Source organism: Dipodomys merriami, unplaced genomic scaffold (genome assembly GCF_024711535.1).
Source record: "Dipodomys merriami isolate MVZ:Mamm:240054 unplaced genomic scaffold, mDipMer1.0.p SCAF_22, whole genome shotgun sequence".
Classification (NCBI taxonomy): Eukaryota; Metazoa; Chordata; class Mammalia; order Rodentia; family Heteromyidae; genus Dipodomys; species Dipodomys merriami.
Window position 1 is genome coordinate 19,221,963 of NW_027203604.1, and position 25,713 is coordinate 19,247,675.

The 25,713-nt window shown below is 41.6% G+C and overlaps 1 protein-coding gene across 1 annotated transcript; it reads left to right on the forward strand.

The window, feature by feature from the left end:
* The first annotated feature begins 4,353 nt into the window (after window positions 1-4,353).
* On the forward strand, window positions 4,354-25,484 carry LOC138834840 (cytochrome P450 3A9-like). Its single transcript, XM_070033606.1, has 13 exons — window positions 4,354-4,493; window positions 6,620-6,713; window positions 7,587-7,639; window positions 8,433-8,532; window positions 9,173-9,286; window positions 9,509-9,597; window positions 10,370-10,518; window positions 11,423-11,550; window positions 13,132-13,198; window positions 15,316-15,476; window positions 18,596-18,822; window positions 21,726-21,888; window positions 24,601-25,484. Exons 1-13 carry the CDS (start codon window positions 4,411-4,413, stop codon window positions 24,694-24,696), a joined length of 1,524 nt encoding a protein of 507 aa, XP_069889707.1. The 5' UTR covers window positions 4,354-4,410; the 3' UTR covers window positions 24,697-25,484.
* The last annotated feature ends 229 nt before the right edge of the window (window positions 25,485-25,713 follow it).

Consider the following 25,713-nt stretch of genomic DNA (forward strand, 5'->3'; position numbering starts at 1 on the left):
GTATCTTATAAATACATTAGAAACAATAGCAAGAAAGAAAAAACCACTTGTGTCCCTATCTTGAGATTCATTTCGCTTAACTCCATCTTATCTGGTCATATAATGCACATATGTATATTGACCTTTTCTACTTGTCCCAGACATATACTATGTATTGCAAATAAGGGAAACCATGGGCCCTATGTTTCTTTGGGCCTGGCTTACTTCACTTAATATAATTTTTTCGAAGACTTTACATTACCTAACAAATGGGGCGATGTCATTCTTTTTGATGGAGGTATATAATTCATATATATATATATATACATATATATATATATATCCCATTTTCTTGATCCATTCATCTACTGAGGGGCATCTGGGTTGGTTCCATATCTTAGCTATGGTAGGTAATGCTGCAATAAACATCGTTGTGCTGGTAGCTTTCTTATGGACTTGTGTGTGATCCTTCGGGTAAATGCCCAAAAGTTGGATTGCTGGGTAATAGGGGAACTCTATGTGGAGTCTTTTGAGGAACCTCCATACTACTTTTCAAAGCGGTTGAACAAGTTTACACTCACATCCACAATGCAGTAGGGTTCCCTTCTGTCCACATCCCCTCCAGCATCTGTTGTTATTAGAGTTCTTGATTATAGATATTCTAACTGGAGTGAGGTGGTATCTCAATGTTATTTTGATTTGCATTACTTGTATGGCTAGAGCGGTTGAGCATTTCTTCATGCATCTATTGGCCATTCTTATTTCCTCTTCAGAGAAGTTTCTCTGAAAAGGAGTTGGGGATTTATTGGGCAGTTGTTTCTTTGAGTATTTGTTGTTGGGCGATTTAATTTTTTGAGTTCCAAGTATATTTTAGATATGAGACATTGTCTGTTGTATGGCTAGTGAAGATCTTCTCCCTATCCATGGGCTTTCTATTATCTTGCTAGCTATGTCCTTTGCCATGCAGAAGCTCTGCAGCTTCATGCACTCCCATTTGTCCAACCTTTCTTTGATTTGCTGTGTTTCTGGGTCTCTATTAAGAAAATTTCAGCCTGTGCCAAGGAGACCTAGGGTTTCTCCTATTCCGTCCTGTAATGTTTTTAGGGTGTCTGCTTTGACTCAGAGGTCTTTGATTCATTTGGAGTTGATTCTGGTGCGGGTAATATATCAGAATCTAGCTTTAGTTTTCTATAGCTGATTAACCAATTTTGCCAGCACCATTTACTGAAGAGGCTGTCTTTCTTCCATTCTATTTCTTTTTTAGCTCCCTTATTGAAGATTAGGTGGCTATAGGCCTGGGTTTTCAATTCTAGTCCATTGGTCCTGAGGTCTCTTCTTGTGCCAGTACCAACCTATTTTGATTACTATGGCTTTGCAGTAGAGTTTGAAATTTGGTATTGATATTCCTCCAGCACTGTTCTTTTTGTTAAGGATCCATTTTGCTATTCAGGGTCTTTTATTGTTCCACATGAATTTTTGAAGTGCCTCTTCTATTTCTTTGAAGAATGAGGTTGGAATATTGATAGGTATCACATTGAATTTGTAGATATCCTTGGGAAGTATTGCCATTTTCACTATGTTGATTCTTCCAATCTAGGAGCATGGGAGGTTTTTCCACTTTCTAAGTTCTGCTTTGATTTCCCTTTTCAAGTTTTTCAAGTTTTCATCATAGAGGTCCTTCACTTCTTTGGTTAATTCCTAGGTATTTAATTTTTTTGTGGGGATATTACAAATGGAGTTGCTTTCCTGATTTAAGCTGCACTCTTCTTATTGTTGGCATACAGAAAAGCCATTGATTTTTGAGGGTTAACTTTATACCCTGCTACTTTGCCAAAATTTCCAATTAGCTCGAGTAATTTGGGAGTTGAGTCTATGGGATTCTTTTTTTTTTTCTCAGTCGTGGGGCCTGAACTCTGTCCCTCAACTCAAAGCTCAAGGCTAGCTCTCTGCCACGTGAGACATAGCGCCACTTCCAGCTTTTTCTGCTTATGTGGTGCTGAGGAATCAAACCCAGGGCCTTACGCATGCAAGGCAAGCACTCTACCAGTGAGCCACCTTCCCAGCCCTCGTGGGATTCTTTAACTACAAGATCATGTCATCTGCAAAGAGGGAGAGTTTTACTTCATCTTTCCCTATTTAGATCCCCTTTATGTCTGCATCTTGTCTTACTGCTGTAGCTAGGCATTCTAATACTAAATTTAAGTTAAGTGGAGAGTGTGTACATACTTGTCTTGTTCCTGAGTTTAGAGGAAATGGCTTTAGTTTTTCACCATTAATTATAATGCTGGCTGTAGGTTTGTCATATACAGCCTTTATTGTATTGAGGATTGTTCCATGGATTCCTAATTTTTCCAGAGTCTTCATCATAAAGGGGTGTTGGATCTTGTCAAATGCTTTTCCGCATCTATTGGGATAACCATGTGGTTCTTATCCTTGCTCTTGTTGATGTAATGAATTATATTAATTGATTTGCGTATATTGAACCAGCTTTACATCCCTGAAATGAATCCTGTTTGATCGTGGTATATAATTTTTTTGGATGAATTGTTGAAGTTGATTGGCCAAAATTTTGTTGAGAAGTATTGCATCAATGTTCATCAGAGAAATGGGTGTATAGTTCTCTTTCTTTGATGAGTCCCTGCTTGGTTTTGTGATGAGAGTTTTGATGGCTTCATAGAAAGAGTTTGGTAGTGAACTTTGTCTTTCAATTTTATGGAAGAGTTGGAGGAGTATTGGTGTGAGTTCTGCTTTGAAGGCACTGTAGAATTCCGCTGTAAATTCATCTGGTCCTAGGTTTTTCTTAGATGGGAGGTCTCTTATTGCTGTTTCTACTTCAATGCTTGATATGAGCCTGTTAAGTTAGTTTAACTTCCTATTTTAGTCTTAAGGAATACCAAGCCCATCTTTGTTGGTATAAAATCTCAACTAGTTTGACCATGGTGTAGAGATGAGTAGAATGGCAAAAATGTCATATTAGCTTTCATCAGCAGCCAAATATGTGTTTTGGAAGAAGATGATGTAATTTTAGTTCCTCAGAGATTCTGTAGCTTAAAAAAAGTTATACTGGAGACTGGTGGATCATACTTAGAGGGCTGAGACCTGAGGATCATGGTTCAAAGCCAGCCCAGGCAGGAAAGTCCATGATACGCTTATCTCCATTTAACCACCAGAAAACCAGATGTGGTTCAAAGTGGTAGAGTGGTAGCTTTGAGCAAAAGAGCTTAGTAACAGTGCTCAGGCCCTCAGTTTAAGCTCCACATCTGACAAAAAATAATGTTGTATATAGGAAAAGCATGGGGTTTGGGTGAATTCATTAAGCCATCAATAGCAACCAATAATGTAGTATTCTCCTGTTTGAAGTATGGTAGTATCCACTATAATGTATTTCCTTGTCTACTGCTCTGATGGAGAAAGTGGAGGTGAATGTCTTACATGCCAGTACCCTTTCTATTCGTATGATTTAGATTCTCTCTATTCTTCCTGCTGAGAGAAAATGTTGCCCTTCATTGTGGGAAACGTGTTGGAACTTCTGGAGGATCCTTTGAAGGAGGAATCAGAATTTCAACTCAAGGTGCAGCTGCAGGCCTAAATCCTACTATTCCTGCAAGTAGCATCTATCAAGGAAGTATCTAAGCCCAGATGAAAAGTTTTCTATTTCTTTTGTGTTTTAGGAACTTTGAGGCCTTATCTGTCACCTGATCCTTTATTGCTCAAGACATAGTATAGGTAATTAAGTAATGAGCCAGTATTATTCTTACACAAATAGTTGTGACATCTCTCCCATCAAGAACCTGGGGGGTGGCGAGGAGTGGGAGCTAGAATAATTGCTCTTTCTAGCCTATTCCATTTTTTTTTTGTTTGGGACCAGGACTTGAACTTAGTATCTGATGCTTTTGCTCATTGGCTGGCACTCTACCATATGAACCATGCCTCCAACCATAGCTCCTGGGGGCTTGCTTTCTACCTATGGAAAACTTACCCATTCTTCAAAGAACAAACTTTGTAAGCAGAACTGATTCTTAAACACCTGTGGGTATCATTTATTTGGGTGCAGTTTCACGTATGTTGCAATAAGAGCCACCTTGGATATAAGAGCTTAGAGGACCGAGTGCCTGCACTTGACTTTCTGCCAGGCAATTTGTAACCTTTGGCCCTAATGATAACAGTGATTGCATTTATTTACTGGTACATTTATAAAATGTGAATTCAAAGTTCAAAGTTTACACATCCATGATTCCTTGTCCACTGCCCATACTGGGAGAAGACGATTATCTGACTCACATGCCAGTGGGGTGTGTGGGCACAGGTAATTTTTCTATTGGCTGTGCCATCAGCCCCACCTTCTCTCCCAGTCATAAATGACAGCAGCCTCAGCTCTGATGCCAGCACAACCCAAGGCTGAATGGAAAAGTCAGAGGAGAGAATTACTGGATGAGAGTGACCATGGACTTGATCCCAAACTTTTCCATAGAAACCTGGATCCTCCTGGCTACCAGCTTGGTGCTGCTTTATCTGTGAGTAATTAATTGTCTGAACTCTGCTTCTCCTACCACCCCATAACCTAGGATTCAGGATGAGGATTATTATGGTTTGTTGATTGGGAATATCTAAAAGATAAACAAATGGGACAATTGCTCAAGAGTCAGATTTAACCAACACCTTATGGAATTATACTGTAGAGATCCCAGGAGAGAGTTAATAAATATTTCTCTTTCATGGAACTCTTAAATCTGTCTCTGTCTCTGTCTCTCTCTGTCTCTCTGTCTCTTTCTGTCTCTCTCTGTCTCTCTGTCTCTGTCTCTCTGTCTCTCTCTGTGTGCTAGTGCCATTGCTTGGAAATGGTCTCTGAGTTGATTTTTGGGTCTGAATTAAAGACTCAAATTCAGCAGAAGCAGAATATGAACTGATCACCGTTGGAGGGACCTCAAGATTCTTGGGGTAGAAGGTCTCTATTGTTTGTTTTGGTGCTGGACTTGGGGCTTTAACACATGGCCTATGGGTTGTCCCAGGGCTTTTTTGCTTAAGGTTCTCACTCTACCACTTGAGCCACAGGTCCACTTCTGGATATTTTTGGTGGCTAATTGGAGAGTAGAGTCTCACAGCCAGGTGCTGGTGGCTCACGCTTGAAATCCTAGCTACTCCAGAGGCTGAGATCTGAGGATCATGGTTCAAAGCCAGCCTGGACAGGAAAGGTTGTGAGACTTACCTCCAATTAATGAGTATAAAACTGGAAGTGATGCTGTGGCTCAAAGCATCAGCCTTGAGCAGAAAGAGCTCAGGGACAGTATCCAGTCTCCAAGTTCAAGCCCTACCCGTGAGTTCAGGCCCCACAACCACACACTCTCTCTCTCTCTTTGTCTCTGTCTCTGTCTCTGTCTCTGTCTCTGTCTCTGTCTCTGTCTCTCTCTCTCTCTCTCTCTCTCTCTCTCACACACACACACACACACACACACAAAGTGCATCTTACAGACTTTCCTGCCTAGGCTAGCGGCTAGCTTCAAACCACAATCCTCAGATCTCAGCCTCCTTAGTAGCTAGGATTATAGACATGTACCATCAGGCTCCTGTCTCTCTCTGTCTCTCTCTGTCTCTCTCTGTCTCTCTCTGTCTCTGTCTCTGTCTCTGTCTCTCTCTCTCTCTCTCTCTGTCTCACTGTCTCTCTGTCTGTCTGTCTGTCTGTCTCTCTACACACACACACACACACACACACACACACACAACTTACCTCATAAGCACATTTTTTTAATTCATCGATTGTTTAAATTTACTTTTATTTCTGAATGAACATAAATTGATAATACAGGGGGTTTTATTATGATAATTTCATACATGGGTGCAATAAACTTTGAACACATTCACTTCCTCTATTCTATCCTCCCTTCTCTCCTCCTTCCATCTTTTCAAACAGTGTTTACTGCACCCATTGTGTTATCTTTATACATACACATATACAAAATCTAGCATGTGGAACACATGTACCATCTTTTAATACTCATCAGTCTTTGGTATCCTTTCTTTCCCTCTCTCCCCATTCCATGCATCCCCCCAGACCTTCCTCCTTTTAATTATATCCTGTTCTTATTGCTGTCATCATCATCATCATCATCACTACCATCATCATCACCTTCATCATCATAAAGATCATTTCAGAGATGAGCGATACCATGTAATGTTTGGCATTTGGAACATGACATATCTCACATCAATAAGACGTTTTCCAGTTCTATTTTCCTGCAAATGACATTATTTCCACAGTAATATTCCAAAACAAGGTTATTGACTTTTACTGTAGGTTGAGGAGCCTAAAGACTCCAGCTACCTTTAGCTCATTTTTGTGACTTCTGGGGTTCTCTCAGAGGCCATAAGAAAGGAACTGTAGAACATGGGTAATCATTGCTGTTTGAGTTTCTGGTTTTTATTATTTCCGACGTGTTACTATCCCAGTTTGACTGTCCTACTTCTTGAGTTAGTAACTGGCAACTTTCCATATGTGTACAGTGTGTGTGTGTGTGTGTGTGTGTGTGTGTGTGTGTGTGTGTGTGTGTGTGTGTGTGTGTGTGTGTGTGTGTGTGTGTGTGTGTGTGTGTGTGTGTGTGTGTGTGTGTGTGTGTGTGACCTGGATTTCTTTTAATATTTATAGATATGGGACCTATCCACACAGAGTTTTTAAAAAGTTGGGAATTCCTGGCCCGAAACCTCTGCCCTTTTTGGGAACTATTCTTGGTTATCGTAAGGTGAGTGTTGTTTGAGCTCTACATTTTGCTTTTCTGGTTGCAAAGACTGGCTTCCTTCCATCTATAGAAAGTGTTGTTGGTGGAGAGGAAATGCTGACTTTCAGAAGCTGTGTGTGCGCTCCCCCTAAAGTATGGCCAGGTGTACTGCAGGGCTCTGTGTTGAGCTGTTCAGAGCATCCAAGGGGCATCAGTGGATCCACTCAGATTTTCAGCATCTTGGCACTCATGTTGAGAACTTGAAAGTTAGACTTGGTGAGCACCAAGGATTTTTCCCTACCAGAGCTAATTCCAGGAAGAGTCATTCTCAGCTCTAGGGACTTTTATTTGCACAGTTAAAATACCACAATTGAGTATCTCATCAGGAAGTTTTCTTTTTCCTTTTTTTTTTTTTTGTTACCTTCAGAAGTCAAACCTCAGAGGAAGTGTTCTAATTATGGTGTCCTATGGGTAGAGGTGGCATCACTCTTATCTTTTCATATTGAGCAAATTCACTTTGCCTTCACTTGCACTCTGACTTCTGCTGGAGTCTTACATTAATTTTCTATGCCAAAAGAGGTGACTTGAACATCTTACCTCGAGGGACCTCATTTGGTAAACTAAAAACAAGTTGCATGAGGAGATAAAAGATAAAAGATTGGATATGTCTGCTGGGTACTGTGCTTAAATATATCATCTTAGTTCCTAGACAACCAATGACCTGGGAATTACAGTTTGAAGCCAGCCCAGGCTCTCCCTCCTCCCCGCAAATGCTTGGATGAAAGCCACTTCAAAGTGACATACTGCATATACAAACTTGTTCTAGAATGTGATCAAGGGGAATGTACTTGGATGAGGTCTGAAACATGTAACATTTACCTTTATTTCTCTTCCCAGGGCATTGTAGTTTATGATGTAGAATGTTATAAAAAATATGGAAACCTTTGGGGGTAAGTATTCTGGAAACTTCCATGGGGTAGATTGGTGAAGATAGATAATCCATTCTGTTGGGACACTATCAGCCCAGAGTGTCTTGAGCCACACTGATGAATTACGAATTTTGTGGAGGCTTTTCCTTATGAAGATCTCACCTGTCACTATTTGTGTATGTACATGTTGTGACAGTCCTGGAGCTTGAATTTAGGGCCTGGTCACTGTCCCTCAACTTTTTCCGCTCAAAGCTAGCACTTGTCCACTTGAGCCACAGCTGCACTTCTGGATTTTTGGTAGTTATTTGGAGATAAGAGTCTCGTAGATCCTGCCCATGTAACTCCTCTGTACAGTATGTTCACAAATAAAAATAATTAAAAAAAAAAGAGTCTCGTAGAATTCTTCTCAGGTTGGCTTCAAACCATGATCCACAGATCTCAGCCTTCTGAGTAACCAGTATTACAGGAGTAATCCACCGGTACCAGATATGTTTAATGTTTTTAACATATTAAAAGCCGTGGTGACAGGCATGGATAAAACTCATGTATGCACTGCCAAATGTCTCAATGATTATGAGCTTTTGGAAGATCTGTTTTGTCTTTAGGTGTCTCCTCTGTACCTCAGTACATTGGCCTTCATTCTGTAGACCCCTGTGGCATCTGTGTTCAAAATCCCTAGGTTGAACAAGGATCTATTACTGGCATATATTGAGGAGCTTGAGTATGATCAAGGTCTGGATTTCTTTGTTCTGGCTCAAGGTGCAGAGCCTGGCAGGTTAGGTTTTTCACACAGCTGTGTTTGGTACATACACAGGTTGTACGATGGACGGCAGCCCTTGCTGGCAATTACCGATCCAGATGTGATCAAAACAGTGCTGGTGAAAGAATGCTACTCTACCTTCACAAACCGCCGGGTAGGCATCCATTAAAAAATATTGTAATATTTATTTATCAACAAAATAGACATTTATCCCTTTTTATTATGAAAGAAGTATAAACTCTGGGGAAATGAGGGAGTGGGGAAGAACATTGAAATCAACATGTTGGATTGAACCCTTTCTGTGTAGAAGATAATTATAAGGAAGACAATAGATAAGTGTCGATAGAGAAGTGTCTAAAATATGAAATCCTGAAATCACATGAGGTAGTTGGGTCCCTCAAAAGGAACTAAGCATTTGGGCTGAATATCTGTTGAGTTTCTTAGAGAGGGCAAACTGCTCACTTAGACAGCAAAAAGTTCTTTTTTTTTTTTTTTTTTGGTCCGGTCATGGGACCTGAACTCTGGGCATGTGCGCTGTCTCTCAGCTCTTCAACTCAAGGCTAGCGCTCCACCACTTGAGCCACAGCGCCACTTCTGGCTTTTTTTTCTTTTTGCTTATGTGGTGCTGAGGAATCGAACACAGGGCCTCCGGTATGCAAGGCAAGTGCTCTACTACTGAGCCACCTTCCCAGCCAGCAAAAAGTTCTTTAAATGCTGCCAATTCACCAATTTTATACAACTGTGCAAGATCTTCAATAGAAAAATCGCAAAAATCTGTTTTTCTTTGAGTCTAGTCTTTTGGACCAACGGGATTTATGAAAAATGCCGTCTCCATTTCTGAGGATGAGGACTGGAAGAGAATAAGAACATTGCTTTCCCCCACCTTCACCAGTGGGAAACTGAAGGAGGTAATCAAACCTGAGAACATGGTGCTGGAAACTTACAGAATGAGTCAGGGGACAGGCAGACAGCCAGACAGTCAGACCAAAAAATGGTGTGTTGTCTTTATGTCCTAGAATTCCATGGTTTCTCATAAATGTGATGTATTTTTCATCTTTTTTTTGGGGGGGGGCTGTCATGGCCGCTGGGATGTAAGTCTTCTCTTTTAACTTCTCTTGTTTTGTGTCTAGATGTTCCCCATCATTCGTGAGTTTTCTGATGGGTTGGTGAAAAACCTGAGACCACAAGCAGAGAAAGGCAAATCTGTAGCATTGAGAGAGTGAGTACTTGCTGGGCAATGGTAGCCCACACCTGTAATCCTAGCTGCTGAGGCGACTGAGATCTGAAGGTTGTGGTTTAATGCCAGCCCAGGCAGAAAAGTCTGTGAAACTCTATCTCCAATAAACTACCCTCAGGAAAGCTCGAAATGCAGCTGTGGCTCAAGGGGTAGAGTGCTAGGCTAGAGTAAAAGAAGCTCCGAGATAGCCCAGGCTCAGTGTTCAAGCCCCAGGACCTACAAAAACAGACATAAAGAGAGAGAGAGAGAGAGAGAGAGAGAGAGAGAGAGAGAGAGAGAGAGAGAGAGAGAGAGAGAGGAGAGAGAGAGAGAGAGAGAGAGAGAGAGAGAGAGAGAGAGACTATCACTCCATTCTTGGCTTGCCCAAGCCCCAGTCTATTACCTATTACAATCCATCACTATATACTATAAGCTATTATTGTCCACGTAGCATTTGTACTGCTGTGATTTGTCTGTTGGGGTGGAGGTATCTCTGTTTTCTGAGACTGAGTTCGTTGAACTCCCAGATAAGTCTGACCCACCCAGTTTTCCTTGTAAATCCTTGCAGTAGGGTTATGGCCCCTGGTAAAAACTTTGGGAGTGGAGTTCTGGATCCTTCTGATGACCTCTCAAGCAGTTCTGACAGAGAACAGCTTCCAATTCTCTTGTCTTACACAAGAAGTCACCCCTACTTTTTGCTTCGTGTGTAGGAAAAAGGAAAGAGGGGGGAAAAGAAGTACAAGTTTTAATTGTCCGGTGTCTTTCTCTTCTTCAGCATCTTCGGAGCCTACAGCTTAGACGTGATTACAGGGACATCATTTGGGGTGAACATTGATTCCCTCAACAACTCACAGGACGTATTTGTGGAAAAAGTCAAGAGGCTCCTAAAATTTAGTTTCTTTGATCCAGTGTTGTTCTCAGTAGGTTCGTGGATCTCTCTCTGTTTCTCTGTTTCTCTGTCTTTCTCCCTTCCTTGTGAAAAAATAGTTCATTGAGATATAGTTCATTTAAACACATAAGTATCTCACTAACTTGTATAACTCAATGATTTTTTCACTACATTTAAAGATATGTGTAGACATTACCCCTGTTAATTGTAGAACATTTTGTCATCAGATGCCCTGTACTGGGCTAGGAATATGGCTCAGTGGTTGCTAGTATGCATGAAGCCCTGGGTTCAATTCTTCATTACCACATAAATAGAAAAAGCTGAAAGTAGTGCTGTGGCTCAAGTGGTAGAGTGCTAGCCTTGAGCAAAGGAAGCTCTGGGTCAGTGCCAAGGCCCAGAATTCAAACCCCAGGACTGGCACAAAAGAAACCCTGTAGCTGTTGTCTGCTAGTTTCTGACACCTATAATCCTAGCTATTTTGGAGTCTGAGATCTGAGAATCGTGGTTGGAAGCCTGTCCAGGGCAGGAAAATCTGAATCTCTAATTTCCAATTTGGAGCTATGACAAAAGTGGTAGGGTACCTGCTTTGAGACAGAAAACCCCCACAAGATTAAAGAGAGTATTTAGACTACTATTGACTAAAGAAAGAGAGAGAGAGAAAGAAAAGGAAGGAAGAAAGAAAAGAAGGAAGAAACTCTGTACCTTTTATCTGTTTTTTACTTCTCTCAGGCCTGAATGATCACTTAACTATTTTCTCACTGTCTCTTATGGACCCTTTCTATAAATGTGTCTGGCTTCTGTATCATGCTTTCAAGTTTCATCATCTTGAAGCATGTATTAGTACTTTATTTCTTTTTATGGCTGAATAATATTCCATGGTGTAGACAGCGCATTTTGTATTTTCACCATGTATTTATTTCTTCTTGCTTTCTCCTTTAGCACTCTTTCCGTTCCTTACACCTGTTTATGAGGCATTAAATATCAGCGTGTTTCCCAAGGATGTTACAGATTTCCTAAGAACTTCTGTAGAAAGGATGAAAGAAAGTCGCCTCAAGGACAAAGCAAAGGTAAAAGCTGGTGATGGTTACTTAAAGCTGTTCATGGTTCAAAAGTTATTTGGCTCTAGATGTATGTTTTATCTGTCTGTTCTTTTCTAAAGTTATATGGAAAACCCTAGATTGAGATAAATAATTTTTAGATTGGAAGGGAGAATGAAGTGTGTAGTGGTTGGGAATGAAGGTATAAAATATACCAGAAAAAAAGAATTAAGTTATAAATGCTAGCTATCAGTGGCTCATGCTTGTAATCCTTGCTCCTCAGGAGGCTGAGATCAGATTTGAGGATCATGGTGTGAAGCCAGCCTGGGCAAGGAAGTCAAGGAGACTCTTCTCTCCAATTAGCCAGAAGTGGCTCACATGTTATAGTGCCAGCCTTGAGCAAACAAGTAGAGGGACAGAAACTAGGTTCTGAGTTCAAGTCCTAGTACACACACACACACACACACACAGACACACACACACACACACACAGACACACACACACACACACACACAGTGATATTTCATTTCCAAACTTCACATTGGCTATTTCAGGCTATCTATTGTAGTGTGTCTAAGTTGAATTTTAGCCCCTGAAGGCCTGTCTGTTTTTTTTTTTTTTTTGGGTCCGGTCATGGGGCCTGAACTCTGGGCCTGGGCGCTGTCCCTCAGCTCTTCAGCTCAAGGCTAGTGCTCTACCACTTGGGCCACAGCGCCACTTCTGGCTTTTTTCTTTTTGCTTATGTGGTGCTGAGGAATCGAACCCACGGCCTCTGGCATGCAAGGCAAGCGCTCTACCACTGAGCCACCTTCCCAGCCCCTGAAGGCCTGTCTGAATACTGATTCATACAGCTTAGATGTCACAAAAAGGATGTCTGTAGGGAAGAAAGACATTACTGGGTTCCTCCAGGTGTTACTGAAAAATTTCTAGCATTCCAGAATTGTGACATGTTTCCAGATCCTTGAATCTGTGGGACTATCCTTTAGGAAGTATGTCCACAGAAGAAAAGTCTGAAGTCCTGTTGTTGTTTGTGAGTAAACAGAAGTGATGGGAGTAGAAGCCAGATCCTACCTGGGCCAAGAGTCTGCACTCAGAAGTCAGAGAATGTCAGAGCTGGGGAGAGCAAAGACCAAAAACTGTTTATCAGGATAGCTGGCTTTTTTAAGGAAAAGGTCCTGGTCACTCCATAATGTATAAATGGATATTCTCATTCACTGGTGACTCAGGCAATCTTTGAAACATTTGTGTCCAGGCATTGGTAGCTCATGCCTATATCTTGCAAATCAGGAGGCTGAGTCAGATCTGAGGATCGTAGTTCAAAGCAGCCTGGACAGGAAAGGCTGTAAGACTTATTTCCAATTAACCACCAGAAAAGTGGAGGTGATACTGTGGTAGAGTGGCAGCCTTGAACAGAAAAGCTCAGGGAAAGCACCCAAGCCCTGAGTTCAAGCTCCATTACTGACAAAAAGAAAGAAAAAAAAAGGAAAAAGAAAGATGTGTGGAGTTACATGGGATATATTCACAGAGGGAGGCTAAGCTCTGCTCTTCTGATTTACTTCTCATTTCATGGATTACCTTCTGTTTTTGAAATGTATCTGTCTTCTTTCCAGCACCGAGTGGATTTATTGCAGCTGATGATTAACTCCCAGAATTCCAAAGACATGGAGTCCCAAAAAGGTAACAGGGAGTCCTTTGGGTCTATTCACAAGGGAAATCTGAAGTCAGTTTTCCACATAGAGGCATATTTCTGCAGAATTTCACAAAGGCCCACACTCTGCTCTTTTATATGGCAGCCAAAGGGAATCTCATGCTCAGTACCATGACCTTACATATTATTACATTTACAGCCAGACTACAGTGGCTCATGCCTGTCATCCTAGCTACTCAAGAAGGGAAGATCTGGTAATCATGGTTCAAAGCTAGTCCAGGTAGCAAACTTCATGATACACTGAATTCCAATAAACCACCAAAAGTCCACAAGTGGAGTTGTGACTCAAGTGGTTGAGTGCCTTGTGCTAAAAGGCTCAGGGGACAGAGCTCAGGCTCTGAGTTAAGCCCCGGAATCACACACACACACACACACACACACACACACACACACACACACACACACACACACACACACACACACACACACACACACACACACACACACACACACACACACACACACACACACACACACACACACACACACACACTTACTCTCTTCCTATCATCATTTATTTTGATATTCAATTTCTTTCATGTTTGTTCACTGAAAACCCTTTCATGTGGTTTCATGTGGTCTCCATATTTTTAAGTAGCTGGTATTTTAGAGAAATTGTAGCTTCATAGACAATTGAGGTAAATGCAGAAAGGTTACCCATATACTCTTGTACCTACATATGAATAACCTCTTATCTTCCTATTATAGTGATTTCTTTTTTTTGTCCACTCCTGGGGCTTGAACTCAGGGCCTGGGCATTGTACTTTAGAATTTTTGCTCAAGACTGACATTCAACCATTTGAGTCATACTTCCACTTCTGGCATTTTGGTGGTTAATTAGAGATGAGATTCAAGGTTGGCTTTAAACTTCTATCCTCAACTCTTTTTTTTTTTTTTTTTTTTTGGGTCCGGTCATGGGGCCTGAACTCTGGGCCTGGCTACCCCTCAGCTCTTCAGCTCAAGGCTAGCGTTCTACCACTTGAGCCACAGCGCCACTTCCGGCTTTTTTTCTTTTTGCTTATGTGGTGCTGGGGAATTGAACCCAGGGCCTCATGCATGCAAGGCAAGCACTCTATCACTAAGCCACCTTCGCAGCCCCTTCTATCCTCAACTCTTAACCTCCTGAGTAGCAAGGGTTACAGGAATGTGCCACTTGAACCTGGCAACCTATTGATTTCTCCACCCTTAGATCCTATGGTTCCCTTAGATCCTTCGAATATGTTTCAATGGAAAAGATCCCTCCATGCTCTTTTCTTGCTATTGTTATTAAATAGTTGTAAAAAGGGGTTTTGTCTTGCTGTTTCCATATGTGTATGCAATGATCCCCAATCAGACAGATGGGGTCACACTGCTCTGGTGGCACCTGTTAGATAGAATATGGTCTCTTAAATGACCCAGCTCTAAGTGGCAGAAATGGAGAACACAGACAAAATGGACAATGGTAATGCAGACCTTTAGGAAACTGGATTGAACTTAGTTTGTCTCTTTAGCTCTTGTCATATGTGCTGTCTAGGTGACATTACCTTGCTTTTCTATGTCTTTTTTTTTTTTTTTTTTTTTGCTGAACGTGGGACCTGAACTCTGGGCCTGGGTGCTGTCCCTCAGCTCTTCAGCTCAAGGCTAGCTCTCTACCACTTGAGCCACAGCGTCACTTCCGGCTTTTTCTGCTTATGTGGGGCTGAGGAATCGAACCCAGGACCTCATGCATGCAAGGAAAGCACTCTGCCACTGAGCCACCTTCCCTACTTTTCTATGTCTTATCCTTAGGTATTAGTGGTCTTATAATCCATGATTGTGGCATTGTGTACTGACTTCATTGACCTAAAATGTGGGGCCAGGAAGGTGGCTCAGTGGTAGAGCACTTGCCTTGCATGCCAGAGGCCCTGGGTTTGATTCCTCAGCACCACATTAGAAAAAAGCCGGAAGTGGCGCTGTGGCTCAAGTGGTAGAGTGCTAGGCTTGAGCTGAAGAGCTCAGGGCCTGCGCCCAGGCCCAGAGTTCAGGCCCCACGACCGGACCAAAAAGAAAAATTAATTAAAAAATAAATAAAAAAATAAAAATAAAATGTATGTTTCTTTTCCTTTAGGTCTCTCTGACCTGGAGCTAGCAGCCCAATCAATTATCTTTATTTTTGCTGGCTATGAGACCACCAGCCTCACTCTTTCTTTTGCTATGTATCTATTGGCCCTTCACCCTGATGTCCAAAAGAAGCTTCAAGAGGAAGTTGACAGGACTTTACCCAATAAGGTGAGGGCAAGGCACCTGGGGAGGGTGGGAACTGATGAGGCATTACAAGAATGTCTCCTTATCACTTCTGGTGAGGAATTCTGTACACGGTTGTATTTGGGAAGAATCTGGAGGGAAAAATGAAAGGGGGTGAGGGAAATAAAGGTATTCGGTGCTACTCAAAGACATATAAGATCTTTGTAAAAAGCTAATTTTTCCAATTGAATCCCTAATTTGTAATTAAAATAACATGGCCAAGGTAGACACTGTTAGCTTGAACCTGTAGTACTTTGGAAGCTGAGGTGTGAAGATCATGGTTCAAGGTCAGGCAGGCCAAAAAAGTAAACTAAACTCTTATCTCCAATTAACCACAACTGTGTCTGAAGTGAGTAAAAAAAGCACAGGCTCAATGTCCATGCACAGAGTTTAGCACAAGGACTACTTCCCCGCTTTACACCCCCTACCCAAATAAGGCAAAAATCTCAGTGGCACAGAAGTATAAGCACATAGGAACTAAATATTTAGATGCTGATAGGTGCTAGATATGCTGTGCCCAAGCCAGGATGGACTTGGTTAGGCTGCACAGGATGACTCAAGATTCAGTCTTCTGTGTGTATGTATATCACATTTTCTCGATCCATTCATCTACTGAGGGGCATCTGGGTTGGTTCCATATCTTAGCTATGGTAAGTAATGCTGCAATAAACGTAGTTGTGCTGGTAGCTTTAGTATGGTCTTGTTTGTGATCATTTGGGTAAATGCCCAAAAGTGGGATCGCTGGGTCAAAGGGCAACTCTATGTGGAGTCTTGTAAGGAACCTCCATACTGCTTTCCCAAGTGGTTGAACAAGTTTACACTCCCACCAACAATGCAGTAGGGTTTCCTTCTGTCCACATCCCCTCCAGCATCTGTTGTTATTAGTGTTCTTGATTATAGATATTCTAACTGGAGTGAGGTGGTATCTCAGTGTTGTTTTGATTTGCATTTCTTTTATGGCTAGGGAGGTTGAGCATTCTTCATGTGTCTATTGGCTATCCTTCTTTCTTCTTCAGAGAAGTTTCTCTGTAAGTCTTTAGCCCACTTATTAATTAGGTGGGTGTTTCTTTGAGTATTTGTTGTTGGGGGATTTCATTTGAGCTTCAGGTGTATTTTAGATATGAGACCCTTTTCCATTGTGTGGCTAGTGAAGATCTTCTCCCAATCTGTGAAATTCTATGCCTCCATAAGAAAGAATGACATTGCCACATTTGTTAGGAAATGGAAAGACTTGGAAAAAATTACATTAAGTGAAGTAAGCCAGGCCCAAAGAAACATAGGTCCCATGGATTCCCTTATTTGCAATAACTAGTATATGTCTGAGACAAGGAGAAACGGTCAGATAAGTTGATGTTAGGCGAAATGAACCTCAAGTTAAGAACTCAAATGGTTTTTCTTTCTTGTTATTGTTTCTAACATATTTATAAGATGATTTCTTTGTTGCTTTGTATGTCTCTCCCCCATGGTATAACCCCAGTTTTCACTGTATTTGATGCTGGTATAATTTCTGGAGGGGAAGGGAAAAAGCAAATTGTTTAAATAGGGATATAGGTGGACCCATTGCAACAACGACATTATGTTGAAAAAGGAACGTTACAAACTTTGGCGGGGGGCGGAAGGGTGGGGAGAGGGGAGAGATGGAAGGGCAGGGATGGTAAGGGGAAACAAAGGAGGAGGCAACAATGCTTGATAAGAAATGTATTCATTACCTTGCTCATGTAATTGTAACCCCTCTGTACAGTATTTTCACAATAAGAAAAAACTAAAAAGAAAAAAAAATTCAGTTTCCTGAGTCAGAGCTAATGTTGAGGAAGCTAAGCTAAGACCCAGGGGCGTCTGGCATCTAGGCTAATCTTCATTAGAGCACTGAGTGACAGCCGCACATTGTCACACTGTGTTTATATCTCTGTGTTCACACTGAGATTCTATGGGCAGCTGGACTGGCAGTCAGGAGAGCGCATGGCCCACAATCAAGCTCTAAAGGAACAACTGTGGACTGGTCTAGCTGAGGCTGAGTCTGTGCATTTGTATCCTCTTTAGAACTTTTACTATTACTGAAAGTATGTGTCCTGGTATGTCCCTCCTTTTTATTTTTAAAACCATATCATTTTTTTCCTTGATTAGTTATAGAGTTGCATATGAAATGTGATTGTGTATATCTAGAATATAAGTATTATAATGGATCCATATTTATTATATAATTGCAAAAGTGGCCACACAGCCTATTTAACTTAATAGAACAGGAATTCTCTTTTCTAAAGACCATACCTCTGTTCTCTCTCTGGTGAGCTGTAACACTGACTTTGGTGTATTTGACTGGAGGACCATTGTCTTCAGCTATTGGTCACATTCCCTCACAGGAGAAAGAAAAGCAGTACAGGGCACCAAAAATGAGCTTAGGCCCCAGGGGATTGACTAGCATAGCCATCCCTCCTATTTGTATGTGTGTTTTTTTTTTTCCATGGGCCACTGAGCAGATCCTAGGACTTGATCATTAGTTAAACACCTGTGGCAGAGTGCTGGCGGCTGTAATGCTAGCTACTCTGGAGGTTAAGATCTGAGGATCACAGTTCAAAGCCAGCCTGGGCAGGAAAGTGCATGAGATTCTTTTTTTTTTTTTGGGGGGGGGTCCAGTCGTGGGGCCTGAACTCTGGGCCTGGGCGCTGTCCCTCAGCTCTTCAGCTCAAGGCTAGTGCTCTACCACTTGAGCCACAGTGCCACTTCCGGCTTTTTCTGATTATGTGGTGTTGAGGAATCGAACCCAGGGCCTCATGCATGCAAGGCAAGCACTCTACCACTGAGCCACCTTACCAGCCCCCATGAAATCCTTATCTCCAATAAACCACTCAGAAAACTGGAAGTAGAGCTCTACTCAAGTGGTAGAGCACTTGACTTCAGCTGAAGAGCTCAGGGACAGCATCTAGGCCCAGAGTTCAAGCCCTACAACTAACAAAAACAAACAAACAACCACCTTGTGAACGTTAAGGTTCACTCAACAGAAGTTGGTAAGAGCATTGGAGTCCTAAGAGCATTGGCAGAATTTCATAGAGTTCAGACTGTATCCCAAATAATGTAATAATGAACATCTGTTCCTTGCTTGCCAGGCACCTATCACCTACGATGCCATGTTGGAGATGGAGTATGTGGACATGGTGGTGAACGAGGTTCTCAGGCTGTACCCCATTGCTGGCCGACTTGAGAGGGCCTGTAAGGCAGATGTGGAAATCAACGGAGTGGTTATTCCCAAAAACACCGTGGTGATGGTACCAACCTACGCTCTTCAACGGGACGCCAAGTACTGGCCAGAGCCTGAGGAATTCCGCCCTGAGAGGTAAGTGGGGCAAGAAAGATGCCTTCCCAGATGGGGGTCACTTCTAGCACCTGCGTGGTCCCTTAACACAGTGGGCATAATGATCTTGTTCAATGATTTGCACAAATGTGTTTATCTTCAGCAATTTTTTTTTTTTTTTTGGTCATGGGGCTTGAACTCTGGGCTTGGGTGCTATCCCTGCACTCTTCAGCTCAGGGTGAGCCCTCTACCACTTGAGCTACAGAACCACTTTGGGTTTTCTAGTGGTTAATTGGAGATAAGAGTATCACTGACTTTTCTGCCTGGGCTGGCTTTGAACTGTGATCCTCAGATCTCAGCCTCTTGAGCTACAGCACCACTTTGGGTTTTCTAGTGGTTAATTGGTGATAAGAGTATCACTGACTTTTCTGCCTGGGCTGGCTTTGAACTGTGATCCTCAGATCTCAGCCTCCTCAGTAGCTAGGATTACAGGCGTGAGCCACCGGCACCTGGCTTTCAGCAATTTTTTTTTTATATTACAAGCATGACAAATGGACAAAATTGTAAAAATGGACCAGAAAAAAGGATACAAATCCCAAGTCTAGAAGTAATCATTTGTCAGTGATATGCATGTAATTGTACTGGATTTTATTTTATTTTATTTTTTCTTGTTGTCTTGTCAGTCATGGTGCTTGAACTCAGGACCTGGGCACTGTTCCTGAGCTCTTTTGTGCTCAAGGTTAGTGCTCTACCACTTTGAGCCATAGAATGACTTCTGGTTTTCTGGTGGTTAATTGGTGATAAGAATCTCTTGGATTTTCCTGCCAGGGCTGGCTTTGAACTGTGTTCCTCAAATCTCAGCCTTCTGAATAGCTAAGATGACAGTCATGATTCTCCAGCACCCAGCTGGTTGTTAATTTTAAAGGACAAATATGAAACAGTATCAGATATATGCAAAATATGAAACAGTATCAGATATATACAGCAGTATTGAATATATTCCAAACAGTAAAATATAAGAATTATGCTGAATTTATATTATAGGAGTACCTATAATATAATAATGTAGAGATGTTTTAAAGTATATGCTAGATTATACTTAAGTCTTTTGCAAATAGTCTGCCATTTCTTTTTGTTTTTGGTAGGCAGAACTTGAGTATTTATAATCTACCGGTACATGACTGGTGTTCAGTTGAATTGTGATTTTTTTGGTACGTTATTATTGTAAAAGATGCTGTACAGAGGGGTTACAGTTACATAAGCAAGGTAATGAGTACATTTCTTATTGAGCATTGTTGCCTCCTCCTTTGTTTTCCCCGTACCATCCCTTCCCTCCCCTCACCTACCTGTTCCCCCACGCCCCCGCCGAAGTTGTAAAGTTCGTTTTTATGTTATAATTTCTTATCAGGGCCTTGAGCATCTATGGATTATGTTTTGTTTGGATGTTGCAACTAATCCTGAATAGACAGGCAAAGTGTGTGTGTGTGTGTGTGTGTGTGTGTGTGTGTGTGTGTGTGTGTGTGTGTGTGTGTGTGTGTGTGTGTGTGTGTGTGTGTATGTACGTGGGTGAAAGGTAGGTGTCTATGAAGATTTAGGATGACTGTATGCATCTGCCATCATTTATTCTATACTCTCTGCATTTAGATGTTTTGGATTTTTATTCCCTCTCGTTTTGTGTGCCATCCCCTTTAGCTGTCTAAATTTACCACACCACCCCATTTTGGGAAACATAGTTGTCTTGCACTGATTAGTCATTGGTCCTTGACCCTCCAGGGTGATCACTGAAATGCAGACTGAGGACCTGAGATGTCTTGGGCCTGATGGTTCAGGAAACCTCGCTGAGGCCAGAGCAGACTGTGGGTCCTCATGGCCCCATGTGTGGCTGCTATCCTGGGGCAGCTCCTGAATCATCCTTCCTCTGGTGTTGATTGAGCAAGCTCTCCTGGAAATGTGGAGCTAAGGGCAGGCTTTGGATTCAGTGTACAATCTAGAAATAATTTCATTGTTATGTTGGTAAACAATTTTAAAATGGGATTTTAAAATCAGAAGATGTGGATCTTGATCTCAATTGTCCCTGAACTGGGGTCTTCCTGGTGGCAGGGGCCTTGTCTTGTGGGCGGTGCTGTCTCTAGAGCCAGCATGAAGTGTGCCCCTCGCTCTGGTTGAAGGAGCGAGAAGCAATCAAAGTGCAGATCAGAGAACCCTCCGTTCACAACTGCACTGTGTTGCTTGTAAACACACCACTTTTATGTCCCCACAGATTGAAAACTTCTAGGGTCAGGGGATAGGAAAAGATGTATAGCTTACAATTCTTTCCTTTTGTTGGTTAGACATTTTAAAAATACAATTTCATTGTTGTTACTGAGGTGTTGTATAGCAGGGCTACCTTTTCCTAAGTCAGATAATGAGTACATTTCTGTTGTTGTTGATGGTGGTGTTAGTGGTATTTGTTTTTGCCTGTGGCTTAAAAAGTTTTTTTTTAGAGGCAGTGCAGAAAGGGAGGGAGGAAAGATGAACTAATACAATCATGCTCTTCAGTATACATTATAAGTTGGAGTTCTTAGAGCAAAACCACAGTAGGAGACTGGTGCTGGTGTCTCACACTTATAATCCTAGCTACTCAGGAGGCTGATATTTGAAGATCATGGTTCAAAGCCAGCCTTGGCAAGAAAGTCCCCATGATAGTCTTATCTTCAATGAACCATCAGAAAAGCAGAAGTGGCACTGTGGCTGAAAGTTAGTAGAACACTAGCCTTGAGCTGAAGATTTCTGGGACAATGCTAAGGTCCTGAGTTCAAGCTCCATAATTGACAAAAAATAAAACTAAACTATAGCAGGATTTCATTGGCCAATACTATCTAGTACTGTTTATGGATATCTGAAGTTCAGCCACAAATAGTTGGGTTCTTGAGATGTTCATGTTTTCCCCACTTTTGTTGCTTCAGGTTTAGCAAGAAGAACAAGGAAAGCATCAATCCTTACATCTACATGCCCTTTGGAGTTGGACCCAGAAACTGCATCGGCATGAGGTTCGCTCTCATGAACATCAAACTTGCTCTTGTCAGACTCATGCAGAATTTCTCCTTCCAACCTTGTAAGGAGACCCAGGTCAGTATACTTCCTAGGTAAATAATACTTCATGACATTTGTTCGGGACTGAATACTAGGGCTTGAACTCAGGGCCTCACAGTCTTCACTGTGTTGTTTGCTCAAGGCTGGTGCTGTACCACTTGAGCTATAACTCTACTTTCCACTTTTTTTTTTGTCGATCATGGGGCCTGACCTCTGGGCCTGGGTCCTGCCCCTCAGCTCTTCAGCTGAAGGCTAGTGCTCTATCACTGAGCCATCGCTCCACTTCCAGCCTTTTCTGCTTATGTGGTGCTGAGGAATTGAACCCAGGGCCTCATGCATACCAGTGAGCCACCTTCCCAGACCACAATTTCCAGTTTTTTGCTGTTTAATTGGAGAAGAGTCTTAGGGACTTTTTCTATCCTGGACTCACTTTAAAGCGTCATCTGAACCTCCTGAGTAGCTAGGATTATAGGCATGAGCTAAGGGTGCCTGGCTTTATGGGAGATTTTTTTTCTTATTTTTTTTTAAATTGAGAGGCCTATTATCATCTTTTAATATTTGATTAACCAAAAAATCTTTGTTGTTATTGTTGTTCCATTTCTCAGATTTCCCAATTTGGGAACCAGATCATTTATTTGATAAAATCAGAGTAGGAAACTGATGTCCACTCCATGTGGATTAGCATGTTGTGGTTCTGCTGAGGATTTTGGACCTGAGTGCATTTGAACTTCCTGTCAGCTGGAGTTAGGATGCATGGCATTCGATCATGACATAGAATGATCTCGTGATCATGATATTTGAGGAGGTTCTTCTTTGCCAACGCTTACAGCTGTTTCTTGAAGGATAGACTTATTTCCAAGGCTCATGTATTTAAAATTCTGGTCTTGCTTTACAGTGGGATTGCTGCCTGGGAGAGGGGATGTAGATAGATGATAGATAGATAGATAGATAGATAGATAGATAGATAGATAGATAGATAGATAAATAGATAGTTTCTGCTTCATATATGGCTTTGGGAGTGCTGTGTCACTTTCCTCTTAAATGTGCAACCAAGCAACTTAACCTTAAGACAAAGTATACTTGAGATGGAACAAATGCTCAGCAGGTCCCCAGAGCATCTTTTTTCCAGATTGGAGAGTGTTCACTTTCATAACAACGTGCCTCTCTTCCCTGTTCTGGGATGGGCAGGCCACCCCTCCACTACTGAAAGACCAACTCACAGTATGGAGTACTTAGTACAGTACCCAGAAATTCCCTATTTCCCACTATGCTGGGAAGCCAAAAGAACATGATAAGAAAATCAAAAGAAAGGGAAGGAGGGAGGGAAGAAGGAAGGAAGCCAGGTACCAGCTGCTCATGCCTGTAATCCCAAGCCATTGAGGATTCTGAGATCTGAGGAACATGGTTAAAAGCCAGCAAAGTTAGGAAAGTCCATGAGACCCATATATCATGGACTTAACTACTGAAAAGCTTGAAGTATAGTTGTGGCACAAGTGGTAGAGTGTTAGTCTTGGTCAAAAAGCTCAGTGACAGTGCTGAAGCCTTCAGTTCAAAACCCAGGACACCTCTACTTCCCCACACACAATTGGGAAGGAAAGAAGGAAGGAAAAGGAAAAGAAGGAAGAGAGAAAAGAAGCAAGCAATCAAGTCCTTGTAGAAGTCTCTCTCGTCATTAAACTGCATTGGCTCAAATTGAAGAATTGATTGGGCTATTTAGAATTTGAAGACTGTTTCTGTAATTGAAATGTATAATACTTTCTCAGCGTTATCCTTGACAGATCCAACAAATCCAAAATGAAACTTTTTATGAGTTTTCAAAAATATCTTGCCTTAGTGGCTAAGAAACTGATTTAAATTTTGTGTGTTTTTTGTGTCAGTCCTGGGACTTGAACTCAGGGCCTGGGTGCTATCCTTGAGCTTTTCCCCTCAAGGGTAGTGCTCTACCACTTCAGCCACAGATCCACACCCACCTTTGGGATTATTAACTGGAGATAAGAGCCTCAGGAACTTTGCTGTCTGGACTGGCTTTGAGCTGTGATCCTCAGATTTCAGCCTCCTGAGTAACTAGCATTTCAGGCATGAGTCACTGGTACCTGGATAGGTAAATTTTTTAAACTCATTCCTTTATCTTAAAATTATATCAGTAGAGTAACATAACATATATACCTATATTTTTTCCCAGTGAACAGATGAAAGAGTGCTTTTCCTACCCCAATCTTGACAGAGCTTAATGAATGAAAGTATTCAAGACAAGCAAAGTCAAAACGTGTTGACAATCATTACCTTTAATGTGTCTTTTTCTTTGCTGCTGTGATTGGAGGTACTTGGTTCCTTGCTTTCTCATTGTGCTTCTTTCTTTTTTTTTTCCAATTTTTTCAATAGTGATTAGTGATTATATAATTTCCCAAATTTCACAGTATGGTGGGATAGTGATGCTTAGTTAAAGTCTCAAACATATTCTAACTTTCATGGGGCAAATTTTCTATCGTGGTCTATAACATTTATGAGTTTTATGAGCCTTTGACAGTACAGTTATTTCTTCTACATTGGGTGATATGTACATTTCTCTTGTTTTGCATAACGTCAGCTGTTCCCTCTTTCCCCCTCGTTCCCTCCTTCCTATTGTTGCCATTGAGTTGCTTAGTTCGTTTTGATCAATGTCCAGTGCAGCTGATGGGTCCCGCTGTTGTATGTTTTCTCCTGATTCCCTCTAGTTCTGTGTTCATTGTGCTTCTTTCACTGTTGCAGATTCCTCTGAAATTAATTGATCAAGGACTTCTTCAACCTGAAAAACCCATTGTTCTAAAGATTATGTCAAGAGATGGGACTGTAAGTGGAGCATGATTTTCTGCAAAGATTTTTCTGCTGTGTTTTTCAAGGACTTTTGTCCAGGAGCACTAGAAAATTGATTGATTGTGTGTGTGGGAAAAAGAACACCTCAGAAATGAAGCCAAGTCTGGTCTTCTGCTGTGAATTTGTGATTAGCAATTCTGGACAATTTCAAGTTTGTTCAATGGCTGTATGTATGGGCTTTTATCTACTGGGTGCCATAAAGGAACTGACTTCCTGTTCTCCCAGGAGTATTTCTTTCTCCCGTCATTATTGCCATTCTCTGATCAGAGCGCAGGCATTTATCACTAATCTTATCAGCAATTAGGAAAAGGAGAGCTCTTGTGATGACCCTGTGGTCAAAGGTCTATGTCCAATGTTTTATTTGCATCATTCTACTATGTGAATTGTGTCAAGAAAGCTGATAACAAACTCCATTCTGCAAAGAGTATGATTATGAGGCCTCTGCCCACAGTAGGGGCTGAAAGAGGATCTTCCATTTTTATCATCAGAACCAGTGATTGTTTGGGGTCTGTTTCAAATCTCCAATTAGATTATTCATCATCCACAGAATTATCTGCTGAGTCCTTCCTCATTGAAGGTGTATTGTTCGTCTGATGCTACCATTTCTAAGTTCATGCTTTTGTACCACTCTACTGAGATGTATTGCATTGGGTTTTGATCTAATGTTTCTATCTCATCTCCCCCCAGTATTCCTTTGTAATCCATTTTCATCTCCTCGCTGTGTTAATATAATGAACACCGAATAAAGATAGTTGCTTGGTCAATTGATTCAACAGCAATGTTAAAAGCACTCACTTATTTCAAACATCATCCTTTCTTCCCCTTCAGTTCCAATGCTTTCACTCAGTGCTTTCTGTTGTCTGTTTTCCTTGTTTGCTCATAATTTAGTCCCAAAGCTTCTAGAGCACACCAAGGTGGTGGGTACACCTTGCAATGGAGAAGGGAGTCATGATGGCTTCAAGTCAGCGATAAAGTAGGACCAGGAACTCCTCCACATGGAGGGGAAGC